Raw genomic sequence first — 26,041 nt, forward strand, 5'->3', positions numbered from 1 at the left:
ATTATTCTTTTATTTCTGAATATTGTTTTCCCTGTAAATTGCAGCTTATTAAACGATAGCTTATGATTAATTTTCTGCCTAACATTTTATCACAATAACTTGTTACTTATGTACTAATTGCATGATTTACTGAAATATTTTGTGAACCCTGGATCCAGTCTCAGAATCGGAAACCTGCTGTTATCCAGTATAGACTTATGAAATTGATTCAGTTGATTTTCCCTTGCCTTTTGTTTTCCCCGCTCTTATATTCAAGAGCTAGTGAAAGATAAAATTTATTTATCCTTATAGGGAAGACTCATTTTTTTTAACGGACTTTTTTTTTTTTTCTAGTTGGTTGCTTAAAAAAGAAATTTTAATTGGGAAAAAAAATTTTTTTTTTCTTCTGTGTAATTGAGTAACACTGTTCTGTTTTATCTCTAGGTTTGAGTTCTGGGAAGATTTTGAAGAAGACCATGGGAAAGGGAGAGAGAATGGCTATCAGAGTCTTCATAAGGTGCTAGAGCCTTTCCTTCTCCGGAGAGTGAAGAAAGATGTGGAGAAATCTCTTCCTGCCAAAGTGGAACAGATTCTCAGAGTAGAGATGTCAGCCCTTCAGAAACAGTATTACAAGTAAGTCATTGGCTGAGTCAGGCCCAACTGGGATTAAGATCAGTGCCAGGAAGACATGAGAGAGAGAACTGACAGGTAAACTGCCTTTTTTAGTGAAGTCTCAACACAGATTTAAATCGCAGTTTATTTATGGCCGGAGAGAGGGAAATTTATTTTTAAGGACTTGCTTTGTTTAATTTTGTTGATGATTACTAATAGTTAACAGAGCTCCAAAGCCAAAACTGCCAAGTCTGGCCTGTTCAAAGACCTGCCTTCATTCTTGTCTCCTCCATTCCAGTGTCTCTTCTCCTTAGGTAATGATTACTGTTATATTTAAAAGTCTTAATGTTTATCTTTCCTTTATTTTTAATTTTTAAAATAGGAGCAGATACACGCTAGCTTCTTCTGGCCTTTTGTCTTCTTATACAGATGGTAGCACACTGCATTTTTCTGTACCTTACTTTTTCCACTTACTGATGCCAGACAGCTGTGCTGGGAACACTGCGCAGTGGTGTGCAGAGGCAGGCAGCCCTCCTTTTACAGCCGCATGGTGGGTCTGTGGGAAAGTTTGTTACCAGTCCCCCAGTGATGGACATTTGGATGGCTCCAAGTACTTAACTTTTATAAATAGTGCTATAGTCTTTGAGCCATCCCTCTTTGAGATGGGTTCCTAAAACATGTGATTGCTGAAAGTGTAAAGAAATTTCACAGTGCAGAAGAAAAGTGCTTCTCATATTTTGGGGTTTGTGGTTAGAGCTTATTTGGATATGTGTGAATATTCACGCACCCCGTCCTCCCTTCTTTCCAAACTGAGTTGTAAAACACACTCATCATGAGCACTGTATTCTGTAAAACTCCCTTTTACACAATTTAAATGGATATGTAGCTTCTGTCTTTGATATATCTCATTTATTTAACTGATTTTCTAATTTGTGATAGCTTAATTTCCACTTTTATACTATATTAAAGACAACTTCAGTGACAGTCATTGTTTATGTGAAATACATAAATGTAATATATGTTCTAGTGTGTGTGTGTATATATATATTTATATATATATTTTTTTTTTTTTTGCCTTGGCTTTCTAAAAAAAAAGTACTTACTTTCAATTGGAGGATATTGTGTTTGTCTCTGCCATACATCAACATAAATCAGTCATAGGTATACATACGTCCCCTCCCTCTTGAATCTCCCTCCTACCTCCCACCCTATTCCATCCCTATAGGTTGTCCCATAGCACCTTAATCATTGAGCTCCCTGCATCATACATCAGTTTTTTATTGTTATTATCCTCTCTTAATATTCCTGTGCTCAGCCAGGTTGAATACCCGATAGAATGTTGAATGGTCTGACTCTGGAGGTGTGTGAGGGCTCCTGCTGAGGTGGCAGGAGATAGAAGGTAAAGCGTCCTTCATTGAATGGTCTGGCTCTGGAGGTGTGTGAGGGCTCCTGGTTAGGTGGCAGGAGGCAGAAGGTGAAGCGCCCTTCCTCGCCTTTTCAGTTCCCCTCCGCCCCCATGCCCTCAGTCATAGTGTTTCCTTTTATAATCTTCTGGTATACCCTGTTCTCTTTCTTTGCATCTGATACTATCATTATTGTCTTACTTTGCAGATGGATTCTGACCAGGAATTACAAGGCTCTCGCCAAAGGAACGAGAGGCAGCACATCTGGCTTCCTTAATATTGTGATGGAACTGAAGAAGTGCTGCAACCACTGCCACCTGATTAAACCCCCTGAGGAAAATGAAAGGGAAAATGGACAGGAAGTTCTTCTGGTGTGTGCCTACCTTGTTTGTAATTAGTTTCTTAAGGACAGTTGATTTCTGTAGATGCTTTTACTCAAAACACTCCTTTTCCTCCCTGATGGCTCTTCAAGGAGCATCAAAAGAAGCTTTAAAAACAGGTGAGGAAAACCAAATAGCTAGGAAAAATCTGGGAAGTATATTGTCACAGATACCAGGTAAAGAGCATTTTAGGAGTTGCTTGTCAGCTAGATTGCAGAAGGCTTCCAGAAGCTTTAAGATGATTTTAAAAATATGAACTCTTAGAGGTGAAGGGCAGATTGAAGTATCCTTTTGATCATGATCGTGTCTTTTTGTTCTTCAGTCCCTGATCAGGAGCAGTGGGAAGCTGATTCTGTTAGATAAACTGTTGACAAGACTTCGAGAAAGAGGAAACAGAGTCCTTATCTTCTCTCAGATGGTGAGGATGTTGGATATCCTGGCTGAGTACCTGACTATTAAGCACTACCCTTTCCAGGTAAGGATGCTCGGTACTTAGGGTCTCTCCCTTCCTCTCTCCCTCCCTCCCTCCTGGGTTGTATGCTTTGCTTGTTAAGTTATCCTCAGGTAGAAAACAAAGAGTTTTCTTGTTTGAAACAAATTGAGATTAAGAGTCCAGGAGAGTCTTAATTTTACTTTTGTAAAATTAAGGGTTTTCATCTTCATTCATTAATCTCCAGTAAGATGAGGAGAAAAATAAGGAGGAAGGAGGAGTTTCTTTAGCATAATATTTTTCTGCATGTTAGACAATAAAAAAACAAAAATTTATCTGTAATCTGTATATAGGCATGTGTGCAATTTATTTGGCCTAATATTATTACATAAGTTTTTTCTTTAGTTTTGGATGGACTAATGCAGTTAGGCTAATACCTAAGATACTTGAAGCTAGTGATTCTAAGAAGACCAAGCTTTAAAACTCAGTGCAGATTGTCTTTCAGAGTACCCTGAAAGGCCTAGTTACATCCATAATACCTGGTGTGGTCTTTGAGCAGCTGTCTTGATACTGTGGTTATTATCAGAAATAGCACAGCGGAAAGAGTCAGTGATCCTTCAGTACATCTGATCCCTGGCTGCTTTCAGGTCTGGCTCATCATTTGGCATCAGTGAAATAAGATGTTACTTTTTTCTCTAGGGAGTGAGTAGTCTGGTGTCTGCTCAGGTTATCATGACTGTTGCCTTCGCTTAGTGAGAATACTAAAAAGAGGGCATTTGGGTTTTCTGATTTCAAGACTTATCTTTGGGTCAGGGCTGTCAGGTAGACTTGGTAGTCAGAAAGAAGAAGGGGGGTTCCCACGTGTGATTCTGCCTGTGTTCAGGTGGCTCTGGGTTTGGTGGGCAGAGCGCTGAGCTGTGGGTCCTTCAGATCCCGCCCCGCCCCACCACTGATGACTGGCTAGCGGACAACATCTGTGTGGTCAGTTTTGCCCTCTGTAAAATGAGATAGTTTGTCTAAAGTGGTGATTAAGGGGCAGCAATATGAAAATGATTTTAAAGAGTGAGAAATGCTTTATATACAGTGTACAGGTAGTAATTCTTCAGTATCCACATGTTATGGTATCTCTACAGTGACATTGTTTTGGACCTAGAGTTGACATACAGTCTAATGTAAGAATTGTATGTGCTGGGAAATGCCAGAGGCTCTCTTGAGGATACATTTTGGCTGCTTGAATGCTTTAGTTTTTGGAAAAGCTGGGGTATGTGACCACCTTAATGTTTTCAATATTGTGGGGAAATGTCTTCCAAGCAAAATTATGTAAAGGATTTTTTGATGTATATAGCAGTTAATATGAGGGCAGCTTTCAGCCATATTAACTTAGGAGCATCACTTTTCCGCAGGAGCTAATTGTGAGGTGAGCAGTGGTAGTGTTTCCTGATTTCTTGAGGACCCACAGATGGAGAATCAGACAAAGCCTCTAAGCACAGCGTGGTTGCCGTCTTTCTCCTTATGTCCTAGCAGCAATTCTCATCCTCAGATGGACCTAGGTGGCCCTCAGAACCAGAAGCATCTGAGCTTGAGTGTGTAACCAGAGAGCTTGGGGCATGTTGGGTGTGCTGCTCAAGCACAGCTGCTGGATGGCACTTGGCCAGTGTGTTCTGGTTATTTTTACTCAGAGGGTGTTGGAGTGAGGAAGGTTTCAAGTCTTCTGTTCTATTTTGAGTGCAGCTGATTTTCCTACCTTATGATTTTCTCGTGGTTTATTTTTACAGCGTCTGGATGGTTCCATCAAGGGAGAAATCCGAAAACAGGCGCTGGACCACTTCAACGCAGATGGGTCTGAGGTACAGCATGCGTGGCTTTGTTACTTGGGCAGTCTGGGCTCTGTATCAAGGGGGAAAGCCTTTCTAGCTGAATGTGCTTTCTTTCAGAAACAGTTCACAGTGCAGTGTCCTACCTGATAAGAGAAATCACTGATGTAAAAGGTGGCTCTTACCTTGTTTGGTTGTCACCCTGGAAAAGCATATCCATGCTTGTTTCTCTTCCCTGGGCTGAATTAATGGCAGAGTAGCTCTGATATCAACAGAGTGCTCTCTGGTGCTCCCAGATGGCAAATTTCTGAGCCTAGAAGAAAAACAAGGCCAGGTTGTGGAGGGCTGACCAATAGGATTAACTTTGACATGTGTGCTAATTCAGAAGGTTCTGGCCTGTACTCTTGGTGACTTGAGTCTTAGAAAGTGTGTTTGTGGTATCTCAGATTTGCTGGTCCTTGGTAGGGATGTGGCTTAACTCCCTTGCTTGGGCTGATAGCAGCATCGGTCCATCTGTTAGGTGTTCAGCTTGAATTTGGCAATATGAAGTATTTTGTTTTTAAGGCATGTGTGGAAGAGCCCTTAGGACAAGCTAGAAGCCGTGTAACCTTGTAATGTGTGCCTGTCAAGCTGTTAAATACCGTGGGATTTGAGAGAAGTAGGGGGCTGTAGTGGTATGAGGAGGGGAGGAAGCCAAGGAGAGCGCTGGAGGTGGGACTAAGCAGTCTGTGGAGAGAGCGTGGGAGCCTCTGAAGCCCAGGTGGCTCTTCTGTGTAGAAAGACCGGACTTGACTTTCTGCTTCTCATGAGCTTTAAGCACTGCGTCTGTCACTCCAGAAAGCAGGACTCCTGCCCCTCGAATTGCACACAGGCCCAATTAGACTGTGGTATTCTGGCTTCTTCTCTAGCTTAAAATTTTAGTTTTCCTTGGGGAGTTTTAGACGCTAATCTCTTCAGAACCAAGGCTCTGAATAGTCAAGGACAAGAGGAATTGAATTATTAAAACTATTGATAACCGTCTAATTCCCATTCCTCCTTTCCCTCCTCCGAGTTCCTCACCTGTGAACTTTCACATGGTTTTGCTCCCCGCTTCGTAACCCTGCGGTGGCGACCTCAGAGTAGCAGTCAGCGTGCAGCCCTGAGCAAGCGTGCGGTCAGTGTCAGCTGCTTTCATTATTCAGTGTGTTGAGGTTGGCTTTTGTGCCCTACTCTAGGTTTAAACTCAGTATGAGTTAGATGTCTTATACTGCCCTGTGTCAGAAAAAACTAAAGTCAGTTTCTTCATAGTTCTCCACTCAGCCCCTTTCCCCATGGCTAGATGGAGAAGATGGTTTCTCTACCATTTTCTGCAAACCTGAGTCTTTCTTAAATTAATTTAAAAATTTATGTACTTTATTACTGGGGGAAAGGATTATATGCACATTTAGAAATTTTGCAAGTTGGTGAAGAGTACCAAGAAGAAAAGCTGTACAAACTCGCATTCCAGCTTGCTATTCGTATCATTTGGGTCCATTTCATTCATCCCAGAGGAAACCGTTTATTTGTTTATATGTTTGCCCCAGTTGGAATCAGGCTGCATATAGTCTTGTGGTCACCTTTCATTCAAAATTCTACTCTAAGCATTTTCTCCGTATCATTTAAAGATTTAAAAAATCTTGGTTTCTAATATTTCTCATGCCTATTCCCTCATTTATTTAACCATTTTATTGTTGTCAGATGTTCAGTTAAGAGGATGTGAGCATGTAAAAAAGGTTTTTAGTGCCTTTTGCTGAATCACTTTTTCCAAACAATTTATATTCATACTTTTTAATGTATTAATTTATTTGGTTGTGCCTAGTCTTAGCTGAGGCATGTGGGATCTAGTTCCCTGACCAGGGATCGAACCCAGGCTCCCTGCATTGGGAGTGTGGAGTCTTAGCCACTGGACCACCAGGGAAGTCCCTATATTCATACTTTTATGTATGAATACTTCAATTTTACCTCACCCTTTAGTTTCATAGGTTTTAACCTTTACCTATTTGGTAATAGACATAACTAATATCTTAATATAATGCATACTACCTTTGATAAAGAATGCCATTGAAAATAATTTTTTATGATCATTCAGAGCTCAGATTTCGTTTATGTTTTAGATGTCTTATTCTCAAGTATTTACCTGTGGGCTTCGCTCTAGAGTGTGGAACTGCTGGGTATTTCTACCAAGGATCACAGACTCAGTGCTTCAACACCCCTGGCAATCAGTTCTCTATTGGAACTGTTTAAAGTTCTTGTGAGACAGCTCTCTCTATTTTTAGTTCTCCGACAGTGTTGGTGAATGACTGTTATTTAGACTGGGGAGACCCTTTCGTTGCATTTATGTATATGTATTAAATACAGCCATTTATCAAAAGATAACTCAAAACTACCAGTGTTTGAGATGCAGATACCACTTTCACGAGATGCAGACGGGTGTGGGGTGCCTGCCCAGTCTCTGTTATGCCGTTGCTGTGGAAGCTGGGGTGTGTCAGGGCCTGGGTCTTTCCCGTATGCGGCTCTTCAGCTTGTTCTTCCCTGGTTTCCTTGGTGCGTGTCCATGGTGATTGAGGGCCCTGTGCTGCCGTGGCTCCGTCATGTCGCCTGTCAGTACAGTGTTTCTGTATTCCTCAGCAGCCTAATAAATGAATGGACATTTGCTCAATAAAGTTTCCTTGCTTATACGGACTGCCTGCCTTACATGGCATAACTCTCCTTTACCCAGGAAATAAGTATGTAGACAACTTACTGAAGTGATCTGTTGATAACTAAGTTTGTCTGGTTTTTGTTAACTACTTGTATACTAGTTTTAGTTGGGCAAGACCACTAATTCTTTTGCTCCTATTGCCTTATCCATTTCTACTTGACTCCCTTAGCTCATTGCACCAACTCTTACCTTTTAATCAAATGAAAATTCACTCTGCCATCAAGTCCCTGACATTCTTGTAGCCTCCATAAAGTTTGTCCATCATATCTCACTTTTCTTCGCACCTGCAGGGGTTTCCAGGTGTGAGGGCTTGTTGGACTGTGAGACTGTTTCTGAGAGGCCACTGCATAAAGTAGTATATTGCATTGTGTACAGGACTTCTGTTTCCTGCTCTCGACAAGGGCTGGTGGCCTGGGAATCAATTTGGCTTCAGCGGACACAGTTGTCATCTTTGACTCTGACTGGAACCCCCAGAACGACTTGCAGGCACAAGCCCGAGCCCACAGAATTGGTCAGAAGAAGCAGGTCAGTGGAGAAGCCTTTGGATGTGGCTTGGAGGGGAGGTCGTTGTCTATGGGTAGATATCTGTTAATTAGCTAGTAGAGAGACGTTGTCTTTAGGGCTGAGATGAGATGAGCCTATAGTTATGGACCAGTTCTTTTTCACTGTTTGTAAAGTGTATGACCAGTAACTTTCTGGCTTACTCAAAGGTACATGATGAATAGACTTAGAATTAAAAATTCCTATTTTTGTATAGAAAAGTTGTGATATTCACATTGTTCAGCACAGTCTACTTCTATTACACATGGTTAGTGTTAGCGCTGCTGTATGCTGCACAAGTACACACTTGTTCCTTCAAGGATGAATTTCAAAGTCTGCTCCAGTATTAGCTACCATTTAAGTTTCATATGTGGTTGGAGATTCAGTTTTGGTAAAACAGATAATTCTTCAGCAGCATTTTTATTGTTAGGTCAAGGCTATAATAATAGTTCTTAGAGGCAATTTTTATTTAAGAATGTAGCATGCTGCCCATAGTAGAAGATATTATATATATTAATGCTTAAGTTGTCTGCTTGGATCAATGACTTACAAATAGTAAGCCATAGCAGAGAACAGATTTTTTTTTTTAAATTTCCCCTCTTGGTTTTAGACAGAAATAACTTTCTGTGTGTGTGAACAGGCCATAAGCATAACATTGCCTTTTCCTACAGGTAAATATTTACCGCTTGGTTACAAAGGGGACCGTGGAGGAAGAGATCATAGAACGGGCCAAAAAGAAGATGGTATTGGACCACCTGGTGATTCAGCGCATGGATACCACTGGCCGAACGGTTCTGGAAAACAACTCTGGGAGGTCCAAGTAAGTGCCAGAAAGGTGGGAGAGGTAGCAGACATCAATTTTACATCGTCATTTCGTGTAATTCATTCATTCTTCTCATGAGATGCTCTACAACAGACATTAATCCGTTGATTACCTGGAAAGGACCAAGCCAAAACTGCAAGATAACACTTTGATTTTATTTTGCCTTCCCCATTTCTCCTTCCTCTTTTCTTTTTTTTTTTTTTTGGCGTACCAGCCCTCCGCATGTGCCCTCTTGTCTTTCTTGCCCTTCCTCTTTTCTTTTTTTTTTTTTTTTTGGCATACCAGCCCTCCACATATGCCCTCTTGTCTTTGCTGCCCTCCTCTTTTTTCTTTTTTTTGGGGGGTACCAGCCCTCTGCATGTGCCCTCTTATCTTTGCTGCCCTCCTCTCTAGCCTCTTGCTTTTGCCTCTGCCTGTCCTGTACGACACAGCAGCAGCAGTGGCAACTGTGTGCGCGCCCTCAGGCTTTCTGCCTGGCACGGTATTGCCTTGGACTTTTCAGCAGCGAGGCTGCAGCAGGTTGAGTTGGCAGCCGTTTCTTATTATTGGTAAAAATGTTGGGTGTGGAGATTGCCTTTCCTACTGAAAACAAAAGGGTATGAAAGGAAAATAGTTAAGTTTCAGCTGGCTTTATTTGGAAGCACAACAATTTCTCTTAGAGAGTTTACATTTTGACCAGACTGTTGAGTACCTTCTGTGGCAGTCTTACAGTTGTGTTACAGGTTAAATCAAATGAGCCCTTTCTAATTGGGTGATGATGATTTTCCACTAAAAAGAAAACTAGGACAGAAAAAGCTTGTTCTTTTATTTTGGACCAGAGAGGAGGTGTTTGAAAATTCTTGGTGAACAATAACTTTCTGAATTAAAGGATGAATAGAGGATTCCCTTCTGTCATGTTGCTAATTACCTTTCTTGTTTACCCATGTAAATATATGAACCAACCAGAAAATAATTGCTGTCTTAGTCTTTTGTTAAGTTTACCACTATAGACTCATCCTGTGGATTAAAAACCATGAAATATTTGTGAGATCATTTTTCTTGTGGCAGAATTTCTGTTCTCACCAGTAGTTGGACCTCTTTAGGAAGAATATGTATTTAGAACTCAATAGAGGTTATTTGATGTCCCTAAGAGATTACAACTACATTTTACTTCTACAGTTCAAATCCTTTTAATAAAGAAGAGCTGACAGCGATTTTGAAATTTGGAGCAGAGGATCTCTTCAAAGAGCTTGAAGGGGAAGAATCAGAGCCTCAGGTAATTAACAGCAAGGGGAAAGAATGTCTTGATAAGTATCATCTGTGAGAGTCTAAATTTTTCTGGAAGCACATTCTAAGCCTGAGACTTTTCTAAAGAAAGAGTAGTTACTTGCAGAACATAGTTTCTCTCTTTCCTTATATGGCTGAAAGTGCTTACAGAATTGAATGGGAAAGAATGAGAAAATCTGGAGGGTTTTGACTTTGCTGTTCTTTATTCCAATTTTATTTCTTGAAATTTCTGAAGTGTCATCCTATGATTTGTATAAATAGTAGTTTGAAACGTTGGATATAAAACATTATAAAAACTGTGAGTGTAAAAGAAAATGGAATCAGAGAAGAGGGTTGGTTTATTTGCACCAGTATTCTCAGTGAATGCTTGACCACTGTTGGCTTTTCACCATGTTCTTTTAGGAAATGGATATAGATGAAATTTTGCGCTTGGCTGAAACCAGAGAGAATGAAGTCTCAACAAGTGCAACAGATGAACTTCTGTCACAATTTAAGGTATTAAAATCATTGTCTGAGAAAGTCCTTGGCATTGATTTGTGAACCAATAATAAGTAATGCCTGTCAGTACTTTGTCAGTGCAAGACACTCTCTGCTTTTCTTTTTACCTAACTTGATTCATACCCCTTAAAATCACTCTCCAGAGTTCCAAGTATGGTGTGAATATAGACTGTACAGTCCTTCCCATGGGGGTGACCACTGAAGTGGTCCATCTTGCCCAGAGTCAGTGGACAGAAGAAAAATAGTTGTGGTGTGAGTAAGGCTGCAAATACGCTGTCAGTGGGACAGGTGGAGAACTAGATAATGTGGAACTCCGGGAGAGATGTTAATAGAATCATGACAAAGAGAGGTCAGAGGTATGAAAATAGAAGGTGGCAGTGGGGAGGCTCCTGATGACTTCGTGGCATTAGGGAAGTTGTGGGATGGTTGGTGGTATTTGATAGAAAATTAAATGAGATCAGGACCAAACGCAAAAGCTGGATACCGGATGAGTAGGAGGTGACCGCATTGAGTATAGACTTTATTAAAAAGCTTAGTAAGGAAAACAGCGAAAGTAATTTATAAGGATGAAGGGTCAGGCAAGGTAAGGTTTTTTAAAGGTGTTACCATGTTTATAGGTTGAGGAAAGAGCTTGAGAATAGGAAAACATTGAAAGTTCTAATGAAAGAAGGATAATTTGGTTACACATTGCCCAGGAGGAGACTGGAAGGGATATAATCAAAAGCACAGATGGAAGAATTGGCCTTCGAAAGACAAAAGAAAAATCCACTTTGGAAGAAGAGGGGAGAGAAGATGTAGAAGCTGCAGGTGGTGACCTTACTTACCAGGAAGTGAGGTGTTTACTGAGAAGTGGAGAAGTTTTGGGATGGCGCCATCCAGGAGCCAGGAGTTTCTGGGAGGAACTTGATAGGGACTAGAGCTGAATTTAGAAGGTGGGGCTTCATGTTAGAGCAAGTCAGCAGGATCAAATGACTCTCCAGCATTACTTGAGGTCAGAAAAACTGGATCAGTTGTTCATCCCAAGGTGGAAGATTGGCTTAGGAGGCACAGAAGAGTCATCAAAGTGGCAAAGAGTTGCCCAGATTCAAGTGAGAATGTGGTTGAGTGGATTCATCATTGGTTGGTTCCGAGCATGTTAGAGAAGAGGGTAAGAGGCTACATGGATGATTACGTGTGGTAGACCCACTAGGACTGAGAAGTGTTTGGGAGGAAGCAGTACTTTGTGATGAAGTCCAGGGTTGGCCACAGGTGGAAGTTGTCGCAGTGGAAGAAGAAGAAAGGGGTTGAGTGGATCACAGAGCTCTAGGATCAGAGTTAATGTGTCTTAAGGATGCAGAAGATGGAGGTGAATTGTTAGCATTTCAACTGGATTTCACTTCTGTGACTAATGCTCCCTTCTTAAACAGACGTAATCTTCATGATGGTGTCCTAGTCAAAATATTATATGATTATTTAGATCTGGAAAACTTCTGCATATTACAGATTGATCAGAAGTCAGATTATTGGTGACACTTGTCTTTCTGTAAGGCCCTTTTGGCCATTATGTTTCAGCATCAGGTTAGGTAGGATTCTGCTTAAATAGGGACTCTATATCTGGAGTGTGTCACTGAATTGACTTTCTTTTCCTAATAATTCTTTTTTGTTAACCTAATTTAACTTGTTGGAAACATAACAAACATTTCTTTGAGGTATTTATGACTACATGTTTCTTAAGTAATAATAACCAATCCTTAGAAAATTCGTACTATACTGTAAGCACTGTTTTAAGTGCATTCTGTATATCAGTCTTTCAGTTTTTACAACAATGTTATGTTGGAGTCACTGTTATTATCATTTATAGATGAGGAAACTTGAGATATAAGGAGGCTAAGTAGATTTCCTAAAGTCACACATGTTTGGAGTTGTTATTACTTCTTAGACAGGGATTCTGGCCTGTAGAGGGCTACACCACTCTTGGGAAAGTTAAATTCCCAACTGCATGAACCACTGATGTATCTGTAGTATTGGTATTTGTATCAACTAATACTATTTCAAAGTGAGATCTAAAGTAGTTACAAACAGTGCTTAACTTGAGAGATCAGTCAGATGACTCATTTTATGGAACAGAAAAATGTTAAATTTTAAATCTCAGAAATTACATACCTCTGGTTTTGTCCTGTAATATTAAAATTCTGATTGTAAAGACATGATATCCATGTTGGAAGTTAGAGTTAATTTTGCCCGAAAGTTCTGATTTCAGTGTCAGCTCTTAAGTTATTTTGAGGAATGGAACCTCGTAAACCTCTTTAACTTCAGTCCTGACCTGGGGCCTGCCCACCAGTGCTCAGAAGTGGCCAGAGTTAGTAGATGTTTCTCTGTAGCCATAGTCTAAGGCTTTCAAACTCATACATGCAGATGCCTTTCTTTCTGGGATACATATTATGTCTGTATAAATATAATTAAATGTCTGATATCAGGCTTTCCTGGTAGCTCAGTTGGTAAAAAATCTGACTACAGTGCAGAAGACTGGGATTTGATCCCTTGGTCAGGAAGATCTCCTGGAGAAGGCAATGGCAACCCACTCCAGTATTTTTGCCTGAAAAATCCCATGGACAGAGGAGTCCATGGGGTCACAAGAGTTGGACATGACTTAGTGACCAGACTACAAAATGAAGTAAATGGAATATTCTTCCCAGTTTGCTTGAATTTTTTGCATTTTATGTTTTCGTTTTTATTCCTGAGACTTAACGCAGTTGTGAGCATGTGAAATCATGAAATACCGTTAGCCTCTGTACTTGTAATAAAAGTGAATCAGGTGACCAGCTGACTAGACAGTAGCTGCTGCTTTGAGTTGTGCCTTGTTTCGGACGAGCTCTGTTCAGTACCAGCTTACAGTGCACAGGCCTGTCAGGCCTCACCGGGCTAGCATCAGGGGCTCGGATGTGATGGTCTATGTTTACTTTATTTTTGGCCACACAGCACAGCATGTGGGATCTTAGTTCCCTGACCAGCGATCAAACCTGTGTCCGCTGCAGTCTTGCAGTGGAAGCATGGAGTCCTAACCACTGGGCCACCAGGGAATTCCCTGTAAATATTGTCATCTAAATAAATCTAAAAGTTCTAGTTAATATATTAGAAAATGTGTATGATTTAATAGCACGTCTTTTAATAAAACATAAGACAGCTTGTATCTTTTAATCTTTCTTTATTCTTCAGTAAAATTCCTGATGAACTTTAGAACTCGGCGAGTAGATTTTGTTGAGGGGATAAGGGAGAAATTAGTAGAAAACTGATTTTTTTGATTATGTAATATCATAAGAGTCCTCTTATTCATAGCATTTTAGATTCAAAACACTGCATGAGTTGGTGTTTCAGTAGGTGGTGTTCAGGAAATAGTGAAATGTCGGTCAGACAGTGAAATCCTTTTGTTGTAAGGTTGCCAACTTTGCAACAATGGAGGATGAAGAAGAGCTTGACGAGCGTCCTCACAAGGACTGGGATGAGATCATCCCAGAGGAGCAAAGGAAGAAAGTGGAGGAAGAAGAGCGACAGAAGGAGCTGGAAGAGATTTACATGTTGCCTCGAATTCGGAGTTCCACTAAAAAGGTGATCAAGGGAGACAAAAGAGACGGACGTGCTTCTGACGTGCAGGGTTCCAGGGCAGAGTTTCGGGAACTTAGCAGAGGGAAGTGGAAGCGTGCACAGGGCCCAGGAGCGTACCTGGGATACGTTCGATCTCTGCATCTTGGCCCTTTGTGAGATGGCTGGACGTGATTTGAGGTTGACAGAAGGCTGCTTTTTGCACCTAGGACTAAAAGTAGTAATTTTAACAGTTGGGTTCTGCTTGGCGAGGCCTTCAGCTTTCAGAGTCAAATGTCTCTTCCTCTGTAAATGCTCTTTCATAGCACTTGGTATAAATACTTAGTAGGAGATTATATAAAGTTGCTTCAGTTACAAAGTGCCATCATAGGCACTGTCTAATTTGATTTTTGTAAGAACACAGAAATAGATAAACTCTGTTTTTATTACTCAGTTTGCTGGTGACAGCACACTGAGGTTTGCCTAAGATCCTAGTAAATCAATACTAGCTAATAGTAGTTGTCGTTGAGTATTCACAGTGTTCCAGGCATAAGTCAGTGCTTTTACACTAACTGACTCATTTAGTTCCTATGAAAACCCTGTATTATAGGTGCTATTATCCCCATTTTACAAATGGAAAACAAAGGCATGGAGAGGTAATTTGCCCAAGGAAGTAAACATGAACCTACAATCCAGATATTTTTATTCCAGTGTACTTAATGATGACCAGATGACCAGAGACAGTATGTAGTTAATGATGACCAGAGACTGTGTGTCTCTGGCAGTGTGAATACACAAGCAGATCTTCTTTCATCGCATGCTGTCTGCCTCCTCCTCTTTTAAAGGCAGATTGACTTGCCTGATAAAATAGGAAGTTCCGAGCTTTAAGGAGTTAAGATGGGCTGGTCTTAGTCCTTAGATCACTTGGACCTGGCATTTGCTACAGTGTAACTTTGCATTTTCAGGCTCAGACAAATGACAGTGACTCTGATACTGAGTCCAAGAGACAGGCCCAGAGGTCCTCTGCCTCTGAGAGTGAGACGGATGACTCTGATGACGACAAGAAGCCCAAGCGCAGAGGGCGTCCCCGAAGTGTGCGGAAGGACCTGGTGGAGGGGTTCACAGACGCCGAGATCCGGAGGTTGGTGGAGGCCCTGCTCTCCCTCCCCTCACGTGTGGGTGGGCATGCTGTAAGCCTCAGGTGATGCATCCCTGACCTGGGTGACAGGGCGGAGGGCGGCAGGGAGACTGGAGTCGTGCCCAAGACCCCGGGATGATTCTGCCTTCTCCAGGCTTTTCCTCAGTTGAGCTCTTTTGTTTACTTCTTGTTCTCTGCTCTGAACATTTCATGATGAAGAAAGTCCAGCCACGAGGAAAGAGGCTGTTGGGGGTCACCTTGGGCTGGAACTTTTTTTTGTTTTTATTGAAGAATTTAAGTACATACATGCATACATATTTAACAGTGTATATAGAAGAAATGGTATAATATAAAAAATTAAAGGAGTACAGATAAGCCCAGTTTACTTTCTGTTAGTGTTAATACTGGTATCAGTTTGGTTTACTTATACACAGCATATTGTTCGGCAGCTTGCTTCTTGTCACTTTCAGCCAGTTTTAGGTATCTTTCTGTTTCAGTACTTATTACACATTTGTTGGTGTCTGATTCACATTCCTCTGCCCTCCAGAAAAATCTAAAATTGTTGCATTGACACCATTTCCCCCTAGTTTCTATGTTATCTTTTTAAACAGGTGAAGAAAGTAGAAACTGTGAAGATAGCTAGCTTTATGATCTAATCCATATTATTAATTTAACTGTATCATGTAGTCCTTTTAGGTCAGTATTTGAAACCATGAGGTCGTTGTTTCCCACTAAATGTTACACCTGTTCTGTTCTTCTTTCTTTCTTTATTATGGAAAAACGTAAATACATACAAGCATTGATAAGACGTCAGCACCCTTCCCCTGGGCATTGTCTTAACCCTTGCGAATCGGTAGTCCATCTTGTACGTGGCCCTGCTTCTGCTGCCCCTGCCCGGAGTGTCACACAGAGAAGGCTGTGTGTTGTGCTGTGGCTGAGTGGGAGGTGCCAAAGGTGTTCACTAGGCCTGCTTGGTTTACTGCTGTTCAGGTCTTCTGTGTTCTCTGACCCTCTGCCTGATTGTCCTGTGCATTACTGGAAATGGGTGTTGACATCTCTATTGTTGCTGTATTATTTATTTCTCCTATTTTGTCAGTTATTGTGTTCCATATTTTGGGGCTCTGCTGTTAGGTGTGTATACTTGATGATATGTTGTGTTGATGGACTGGCCCTTTTCTCATTATAAAATGTCCTTTGTCTCCAGCAGCAGTTTATGTCTGAAAGTTTATATCTTGGTTCAGTACTCATGTAGATACTCTAACTCTTTTGATATTGTATGTGTGGTATCTTTTCCCTTTTTTATTGCAGTCTATTTGTATCTTTGAATCTAACTTGCAACTCTTATAGGCTGTATTTAGTTAGATAATTTTTTAAAATTCATTCTATTGGTTTCTTTGTTTTGATTGAAGTCTTTAAACCATTTACATTTAATGCAATTACTGATAAAATAGAATTTATGTCTGCATTTTTGTTTTTTATGTCTTGTATCTTTTTTGTTTTGTTATTTCCCCTATTACTGCCTTCTTCTGTATTGCATGATTTTTAGTATAATATTTTAATTTTCTTGTTTCTTTTACATTTTAAAAATTATTTTCTTAGTGGTTTCCCTGGAGATTATAATTAATATTTTAACTTAGAACAATTTAGTTTGGACTAGTATCAGCTTAATTTCAGTGGTATTCTAAAACTTTACTCCAATTTAGGTACATTCCTTCTCCCTTTTTGTGCTTTTATTGTCATTTAAAATCATTTTAAATGATTTAAAATCATTCAGTTCAGTTCAGTCGCTCATTCGTGTCCAACTCTTTGCGACCCCATGAATCGCAGCACTCCAGGCCTCCCTGTCCATCACCATCTCCTGGAGTTCACTCAAACTCACGTCCATCGAGTCGGTGATGCCATCCAGCCATCTCATCCTCTGTCGTCCCTTCTCCTCCTGCCCCCAATCCCTCCCAGCATTAGAGTCTTTTCCAATGAGTCAACTCTTTGCATGAGGTGGCCAAAGTACTGGAGTTTCAGCTTTAGCATCATTCCCTCCAAAGAAATCCCAGGGCTGATCTCCTTCAGAATGAAGTAAAAAGTTACTGAAAAAAATACATATACACTGTGTTTTTTACTTACTCAGGTATCCTCCTGAGGCTCTTGTTTATTCATGTGGATTTGAGTTGTTTCATGTGTTTTCATTTCTGCCCCAAGTACTCTCTTTTAGTATATCTCTTAGGGCAGGTCTGTAGCAACAAGTTGTGTCTTTATTTATTTGGGAATGTCTTAATTTCTCCTTTGTTTTTGCAGGGTAGTCTTTGTTCTTTTCCTCTTTCACATCGGATAGCCTCAGCTGACTTGCCTTTTCACTGATGTTTTCTTCTGTCAGTTCACATCTACTCCTGTGATTTTTTTTCATCTTAGTTATTGTACTTTTCAACTCCAGTTTATATGTGACTCCTTTATATAATTTCCATCTCTGCTAATATTTTCCATTTAGTGATACATCATTCTCAAATTTTCTTTAAATTCTTCAGACGTGGATTCCTTTAGTTCTTGTATATATTTACAATAGTTGATTAAATCCTTTGTCTATTAAGTTCAACTTTCGGATTTCCTAGAGACTATTTCCATTGAAAACTGCCTTCTTCCTCTGTATATGGATTATACTTTCTTGTTTCCTATAACTTTTTGTTGAAAACTGGACATTTTAAGTAGTACAGTGTGGCTAGTCTGGACATCAGAATCCCCCTGCCAGCCAGATTTTTGTGTTTGCTGTTCTTTGTTGTTGTCATTTGCTTACTTAGTAACTTTTCTGGACTAGTTCTGTGAAGTCTCTGCTTATTTAGCTTAGAGCTCAGCTAATGATTGGTCAGAGGCTTTCTTAAGCACCTTAAGTCTATCAAACAGTAAATCTCCAGCCTTTGCTGAAGGACTCCTTGTGAATGCTGAGGCATGTGTTCAGTGCTCTGGCAGGCAGTTTACGACTTTGCCTTATCCTTCAGCTCGTGTTTGTGTGGAGCCTGAGGACTGGTCAGAGGTGAGAGATGAACAGCTTCTCGTGTCTTTGCTGTGCCTTCACACAGCCCTACACATGTGCAGCCTTCTAGATTCCCGGGAATATGCCTGAGCTTTTCAAAGACGCCTGTGAACATCTTCTCACCTGTGAACACCCCAGTTTTTCCATCGCAGTTCTTGATCAGCTTGTTCATCCCCAGCTTATAATGCTGCTTCAGGCAGCCATGGTGTTAAACCTTTGTCTCTAATTAATTTTTGACTGATGAACTATGGACAGTGTCTTCACAAACACCCAAGTCAAATGAAGACAAGCCTGAGAATGGACTTTCTCAGGGTGCCATCGGTCAGGCCAAATAGCACTGTGCTCTGGGGAAGGAGCTTCTGTGGAGCTCCAAGCCCGTTCTGCTCCCTGTAATGGCTGCTGTGTTGCTGTTTGCCAGCTGCTGTAGCTGGGAAAGGGGTTTTCAAGGCAGTCTTGGTGCTGGGGAGAGGGCACGGGAAATAGAGCAAGTCAGAATGGCAGAGAGCTCACCATTCATACTGAGATTCAGCTGTTTTCTTGAATATATGCTTATAAGTTAGCTGCAAGCCTTTGATTAATTTCCAGCATTCCGACAAAGTTGACTTGGACAGTTTCTCCCAGGGTTCTTGTTGCTTTTGTGAAGGAGCAGATTTTCAAGGGTTCTTATTACTCCATCATTCCTAGAATGCTTCTCTGTCTCACTATTATTTTGAAGTTGGCTCAAAGGACATATTTCAGATGTAAAGTGTGTGAGTATATGTCAAGAAAGAGAAATGTCGAGTTGGGGAATAGCCCTCAGGTTTGCCTTCACATAGAGCACTTTCCTAACCCTTGTATCCATGCTGTTCCTTTAATAGTGTTTCTTAGCTGTCGTCACATTCATCACCACTTTTAAGAATTGCTCCGCCTTCTCTTTTCATTTTTTTCTCCATGGTGTCTCTTCTTTCACTGTTAGCTAACCAGATAAGTTGGCATTTTACAGTGATGACCTTCATATATTGTGAATCTTGGGTTTTAGTGAAAGTGCTAGTGGTTGGCTCTAGGGAGGGGAACAGATTAAACATATATTGGCATTTAGCATAGTTTAGGCTAGAGACTTGTGGAAGGATGATTAGGTTTTAGGTTGGAGACACCGTTTGGCAGAAGGAGTCAGAGTTTCCAAAATAGTTTTGCCTAAAAAGTTTAAAATCATATATTTTACTCTGCCTTATTACAAAAAGTACTTGAGGCAGTCCTAAAACTCTTTTAGTTGTATTATTGACCAGAACATAATGGAAAATATTGTAGTATGGAATTGGAAGTAACAGCAGTGGACTGAATAGACCAGTATAACTGTATTGGATTTTATCATAAGAGTTGTGGTTACTAAATCATTTATTACCTATTACCTATTAACTTGTACCTTCTAAAACTGCTAGTACTAGAGTTAAGCCATTTCCTTGGAGAAGGAAATGGCAACCCACTCCAGTGTTCTTGCCCGGAGAATCCCAGGGACGGGGGAGCCTGCTGGGCTGCCGTCTATGGGATCACACAGAGTCGGACACGACTGAAGCGACTTAGCAGCAGAGTTAAGCCACCATACTCAATTACATCCCTAAGCAGTTTCATGACCAGTCACTGAGAATAAAGTTGATCTTTGGTTTGAAAAGCTTTTTAGCACTCATTTTAAGTTGGCCATTTTCAAAGGCATTCAATATTTATTCGTTTAGTGGCAGTTGCAAGGATTGGGCAAAATCTCTTTTTGACCGTTTTTATGTTTTTGACCATTTTTATGGCTCATATTTCGTCACAGGATGTGTTTGCACCAGCATAGCCGAAGTCTGCTTTTTAAATGTGATTTATTAATCATTTTCCTAGGTTCATCAAGGCGTATAAGAAGTTTGGTCTCCCTCTTGAACGGTAAGCTTAGTAACACAATAGTTTCTTATCCACCTCTTTTTCCCTTCTGTTATGTAGCAGTTTCTTTTTTTGGGTCTGTTTTCCATTTTTAAGGTCTGGCACCTTTTGACAGTCTGATTTTTAGACATGACATGCTCCAGATGACTTGGAGATCAACAAAACATTTTGCAGATGTAACTGCACTTTGCTTCTAGGAACATTACAGTGAATGGAAGTAGGCTGGAGAAAGGAAAGTGAGCACAAAGAGGCAAACTAGTGCTGATAGCTTCTGGGCACTTCACCCGACGGCCCATTTAGTTAATAAAGAAAGCTGAGCCCTTTCCCCTGTTTTCTGAATTAGTCTGTTTTTGTGGACTCTTCCAAGTCAAATTCTTAATGATGGAAAGTGAGTAAGTTAGTCATAGTCACTGCTGGAGGGTTCTTGTTGGAGCTTTGAACAGTCAAATGAGGAATGAAGAGAAAAGCGTCTTTGCAGGAACAAGCTTACACAAAACCAAGCGGTAGCTCACACGGGCACAGGCCTTGAGGTGTGTCCCGGTATCTGTCTCTCCTCAGGCTGGAGTGCATAGCACGTGATGCTGAGCTGGTAGATAAGTCTGTGGCGGATCTGAAGCGCTTGGGGGAACTGATTCACAACAGCTGTGTGTCAGCAATGCAGGAATATGAAGAGCAGCTGAAAGAAAATGCCAGCGAGGGTAAGTCAGCAAGTCTGCCTCAGTGATGCTCACAGACCTGGATCGGGATCTGTGCTGCTCAGGGGTCTCTTCTCCTCACTCTTTCTTCACACTTGTATCCTGTGCTTCCCTTCTTTTTGGAAGTGTGTATTCTCACCTGCCTTTATGTGAGCTCAGTTGTTAGATCCCAAAGATTTACTCCCAAACGAAGTTGATTTGCCCAGGGTGCAGAGCACTGAACAAGTGGAATGATTTCTTTTAATGTTACTGTAGAAAGTTCACGTTGGCTTGAATGATGTAAAGATCTGAGGAGGTAAAGCCTGACTGGGCACATTTGTATCACGGTTGCAAGTGAGTACATTACAGAGCACCAGTAGGAGTTATCTTGGATGCACATACAGGTGTTGTTTTGTTGTGATAAAGGATTTAGAGGATTAATCCAAATAGACAAAGCAGTAGCTGAGTATTATAAAATTCTTGGTGAGAGTGAGACTTTCTTGGCACTAGAATTTGTTGTAATTGAATTTGACCTGTAGCATGTTTTCTCTTATACACCAAAAGCATTTTGCCTGTCCTCTACAAGCAGGAGGGGTCAGGAGAGAGCTGAGGTCCTTGTTGTTAAAGGACGCCCTTACAGTTGAACCTCAAAGAGATGAACATGTGACCATTCCAATTCCCTGGACTGTGCTGTATCTGTGCAGTTGCCTCCATTCTTGTGTCTCCCTTCACCGAGGTTACTCACAGGAGGCTCTGTCAGCTGTGATTAAGGGTTCACACGTGGGAGGCAGCCCGTGTACCTGGAATCTTGGTCCTGATGGTTCTCAGCTGCAAGATCTGAGACAAGTGATAGCCTCTCAAGGATCTGGTGCAGAATGGAGTAGTAGCCCTGAGTCAGTGGGCTTGGATGGCCACTTGAATAATTTCATACATGTGAAGTGCTTGTCATCATGTTTGCCTTGCAGTGTTAGCTATTTCACCAAGTAGAGCATTATTTGTGCTCTGAAATTTTCTTCTTTATACTATTACTGAAAGTAATAGAATTTTAAAATACCTTGAATATAGTCGAAAACATTTTTTAGGTGTGGTTTTTGTTTTTTTTCCCCCATGAAAGAAAGAAAAACTTGAGTGGTATGGACAATGATCCAAATTTGTGCTTTTATAGCACCCAGAATACGTTCAAACGTAAACCTTAGCATTACAGTGCTTTTCTTTTTTCCTTGTAATTGGTTTGAATACGTATTAACTCATATGGCTCAAAAATGAAAACCAACTATCCCTGTTTCTTGTCTCTTTCTAGAAATGTAAAATATATATATATGTTTAAAAAAGGAATAGATACTATTTTAACACAGTTGGTGATGTAGCATGCATACTGTTGTACCTTGCTTTGTCCATCTCACAGCATATTTGGGAATATTTCCTTGTGACAGGTGCCCCCTCGCCCACATACCTCTTTTCTCTGCTTATTCACAATCTGAATCTGATGGATTGCTTCCTCTGGGCATTACTTAACTTGTTTCCGTATACCTGTATTTTCTATAAACTGGCATTGAGTGTATTCCTGAGTCCAGGTTTCCTGCATTGGCAGACGAATTCTTCAGCAATACGCCACCAGGGACGCCCCTTCCATATACCTGTATTTTCTATAAACTGGCACTTAGTGTAATCCTGAATCCAATTTCCAATTCTAATGTAAGATTATTGATACCTCTTTTCTCAAGCCAAGAAATTTTTGTTCCTAGAAATGTTAGCATAATCATGTATTTGTCTTACACGTATTTCCAAATATTAATATCCAATTGTACTGTTTTGTTTTTTTTTTTTTTTGTTTGGATTTTTGTTTGTTTGTTTTGGCTGTCTCAGCTTGCTTGGTCTTAGTTCCCTGGATTGAACCTGGGCTGTGGCAGTGAAAGCCTTGAGTCCTAACCATTAGACTGCCAAGGAATTCCCCCACTGTTACTGTTAACAATAAGACTTCTCAATGCAAAGTCTGATTCTTTTGCATTTCTTTTTGTCCTTAAAATCCATGCATTAGTAATATACCAGGTACCGAAGTACCGTGTTTTAAAATTGTTTGAAATTGTTCTTTTCTCTGTGTGGTTATGCCACCAACTTATAATATGTAGTTCAATATCTTTTGTTTACATTTCAGTTTCTAGGGACTACTTTTCTTGTTTTTATGAAACTGTGTGTGTTTTAATTATGTAAACCATTTGTATGGCCCAGAGTCAGAACTGTCAAATAAGGAGCGCATGGAGAACCTTGCCTTCATCCCTGTCCCTGGGGCTGTCTTTTCTCCCACAGACAAGTGCCGTTATCTCACAGATTTCGACTTTGGCCAGAAAGTCTGTGGTTAGAGTTGACCTGCTTTGTTTTTGCCTCTAGGATTACTTTAATTTGAAACTCGAGCTAGGGATAACCTTTCCATGACTTACTTTGTTCATCCTTTTCAAATGTGTTAGGTATTAACTTGATCTCAGGCTTTTATAGTAAAGCAGTTCATCTTAAAAAAATTTATTGATGAGTTAGAAAAACAAAAGAAAAATCTTAAGTGTTTATATCACTCCTTGAAAATCTTCTTTCATTAATTAGTTTTAGAGCCAAAGTATAAAACAAAGAGGAAGATTAAAATACAATTATAAACACTGCTGGACTGAAAAATTCTAAATCTTAAAAAACCGAACTGTTTAGAGATTATTTTACAAACATTAATTGAGAAAACTTTTTGCTTTATTGATTGTATCTTTGGATTAACAGTAAACCAGAGATACACATTGAGGGAATAAGCATTTAGGATTGTTCACCTGCGTTTTCTATGAATTCTCACGTATAGTGAGAATTCTGTATACTTCTTCTGTGTACACTTCTGAACAGTGAATTCTCATGTAACAAATATGCAATTGATGTTCTTTAGGGAAAGGACCAGGGAAAAAGAGAGGCCCAACTATCAAGATATCTGGGGTTCAGGTTAATGTGAAATCTATTATCCAACATGAAGAAGAGTTTGAGATGCTGCATAAATCTATCCCTGTAGACCCTGAAGAAAAAAAAAAGTGAGTATAACATGTACCCACGCACGGGTGGTTGTGCCATTAGAAAACAGATTTGAAGTTAGAGTGTAGTATTTTCATTGTCTTTTTGAAGTACTAGAATGCTTTGTCTATGTTCATTTGTGTTTATTTCCAAATCAGAAAGGCCTCTCCTCTCACGTCTTCCTGCTTTGGAAAACTTTTCAGATATTGCTTATCCTGTCGTGTCAAAGCTGCACATTTTGATGTTGAGTGGGGAGTAGAGGACGACTCTCGTCTATTGCTGGGAATTTATGAACATGGCTATGGAAACTGGGAGCTAATTAAAACGGACCCAGAGCTTAAGTTAACTGACAAAGTAAGTGATTATCTGTGGTGCTGGAGATTTCTAGAAGATTTGTTGTATATCTTTTTATCAATGACTTACTTTTAACTGTTTTCTGAGGGGTGGGGGATCAAATTAAAGATTAGTACAACAGTAAATTCCTGGGGTTTCTATCCTTGAAAACATTGCCGTCTTTAGTGGACTGTGGCACTATTTCAGAGCTGAAGATAATAGCCAGGTGAAATTTTGGGGAAATATATAGGAGAAATCTTAAAATTCTGATATTTATCGTAGGTTAGATCTCATTGCAACAAATACCAGGGTTGGATTATTAATAATAAAAGCATTCCTCAGCCTGAGTTGTTGGCACTTTCTTTAAAACAATATTGGATCATTTCTCCACCTGGAGAAAGAATGAGCCGTGCCTTGGTATTTTTTGTAATGGAGTTAAACACGGGCTGTACTTCTCCCACAAAATCAAGCCTCCCACCCTATCCGTTGCACATCAGGCTGCCTAGTAGTGAGGCCGTGCTCAGAGCTGTAAGCAGGGAAAGCTGACTGGCTCAAATTTTCGTAGGATGCGCTCCATGTTGGGCTCCCGGCAGGGCTTTTCCCGGCACGTCCCTCAGTGCTCATCCCAGGTGCGGTGTTCTCAGAGGGTGCCAGCACCCTGCCATAAGCACTGAGACCACATCCAGCCTGGCCAGGAGGCCCAGCTGCGTCCTGGCGTAGCTCAGTGCTCTCCGGCAATGCTCTAAGAAGCATTTTCAATCTAAAACGAAGCTTTAACCTAGCTCCAGGGATTCCCTGCTCCTGGAAGGAGGAAATCCACGACGGCTGGGATGCTCTAGCAGACGAAGCCAACAAGCCCCTCCTACCTGAGTTGTTCTACCCTGTTAACAGCACAGGTAGGAGCCAGTGGGAGAGCTGGATTTCTCCATCCCATTTTGTAAAATGAGAACGGCTCATAAGGGATGTTCAGTGACTGGGAGCCATGGACATGAGATAGGATCTGAGGCTTTATCTGTGTTCTGGGTGGTTGGGGAGGGAAAGGATCGTTTAGCTGTTTGTCATCTTTGTTCATCCTGATCCACTAACCGGGCTGTGGGCCATGCCGGGTGCTTCTCTTCCTTTCCTGTTGAAGATTCTGCCCGTGGAGACAGATAAGAAGCCCCAGGGGAAGCAGCTGCAGACCCGAGCAGACTACTTGCTGAAGCTGCTCAGGAAGAGTCTGGAGAAGGAGGGCACCGTGACGGGCGGGGAAGAGGTGAGTGCAGCTGCCAGCCCGGCGTCCCCTGGGGCCTGAGGCTCCTGCCCTGCAGGGTTGGGTGGGCAAGAGATGCCCCTTCCGGGTGCGGCACAGAATGCTATCCTCTCCTTGTCAGCTGTTGCTATTGGGAGTTCAGTGGTAATGGTTTGGTTGGTAATGGTAGGAATGTTCGTGTAGTAATTGAACACCTAAACACCTTGGCATAAACCCATTCTTCTAGAATACTGCCTCAAAATAGTTCTCATCTCTCCCAGTGCCACTGGTCTAGATAGACTGTCGCTGTTGCTTTATGCCGTTTCCTTGATTTTGGAATATAGATCTTGTTACTGTCTGAATATCACTGCATTTGCCTGTTCCAGCTAACACTGGCTACGTGTAGTCACAGGTCCCAGGGATAAAATGGGTAATTAGGATACACAGTTAATTCAGACAGTGGACTTCAGTTGCAGTGAGTGACCTTACCTGCTCAGTGAAAGATTTCAGCTGAGTTACTAATGGACTCCTCCTTGACCTTTTATTTCCTCAACTTGTCATTTCTCTTCAAGCCTGGAAAGATGCAAATCACAGTTAGGAGATCAGGTTACAGCCAGCACCAGTAGCCTTTGTGTGTACATACTCCTTAAGTGCTCCCAGAGCTATGCCATTTGTGTTAATTTCAGAAA

General features: G+C 40.9%; 1 protein-coding gene across 7 annotated transcripts in view; it reads left to right on the forward strand.

Moving 5' to 3' along the window:
- CHD2 (chromodomain helicase DNA binding protein 2) overlaps positions 1-26,041 on the forward strand; it is a 111,117-nt gene that overhangs the window by 58,221 nt on the left and 26,855 nt on the right. For all 7 annotated transcript variants that reach the window (XM_006078755.4, XM_006078758.4, XM_006078753.4 and 4 more), the window contains 15 exons: positions 424-612; positions 2,203-2,365; positions 2,697-2,849; positions 4,580-4,651; positions 7,713-7,862; positions 8,549-8,697; positions 9,859-9,955; positions 10,369-10,461; positions 13,879-14,049; positions 14,988-15,163; positions 20,040-20,081; positions 20,637-20,776; positions 23,670-23,808; positions 23,992-24,142; positions 25,254-25,376. In XM_006078755.4, coding sequence (XP_006078817.1) covers positions 424-612; positions 2,203-2,365; positions 2,697-2,849; positions 4,580-4,651; positions 7,713-7,862; positions 8,549-8,697; positions 9,859-9,955; positions 10,369-10,461; positions 13,879-14,049; positions 14,988-15,163; positions 20,040-20,081; positions 20,637-20,776; positions 23,670-23,808; positions 23,992-24,142; positions 25,254-25,376 — 2,008 coding nt within the window. The remainder of the gene's footprint in view (positions 1-423; positions 613-2,202; positions 2,366-2,696; positions 2,850-4,579; positions 4,652-7,712; positions 7,863-8,548; positions 8,698-9,858; positions 9,956-10,368; positions 10,462-13,878; positions 14,050-14,987; positions 15,164-20,039; positions 20,082-20,636; positions 20,777-23,669; positions 23,809-23,991; positions 24,143-25,253; positions 25,377-26,041) is intronic.

Source organism: Bubalus bubalis, chromosome 20 (genome assembly GCF_019923935.1).
Source record: "Bubalus bubalis isolate 160015118507 breed Murrah chromosome 20, NDDB_SH_1, whole genome shotgun sequence".
Lineage (NCBI taxonomy): Eukaryota > Metazoa > Chordata > Mammalia > Artiodactyla > Bovidae > Bubalus > Bubalus bubalis.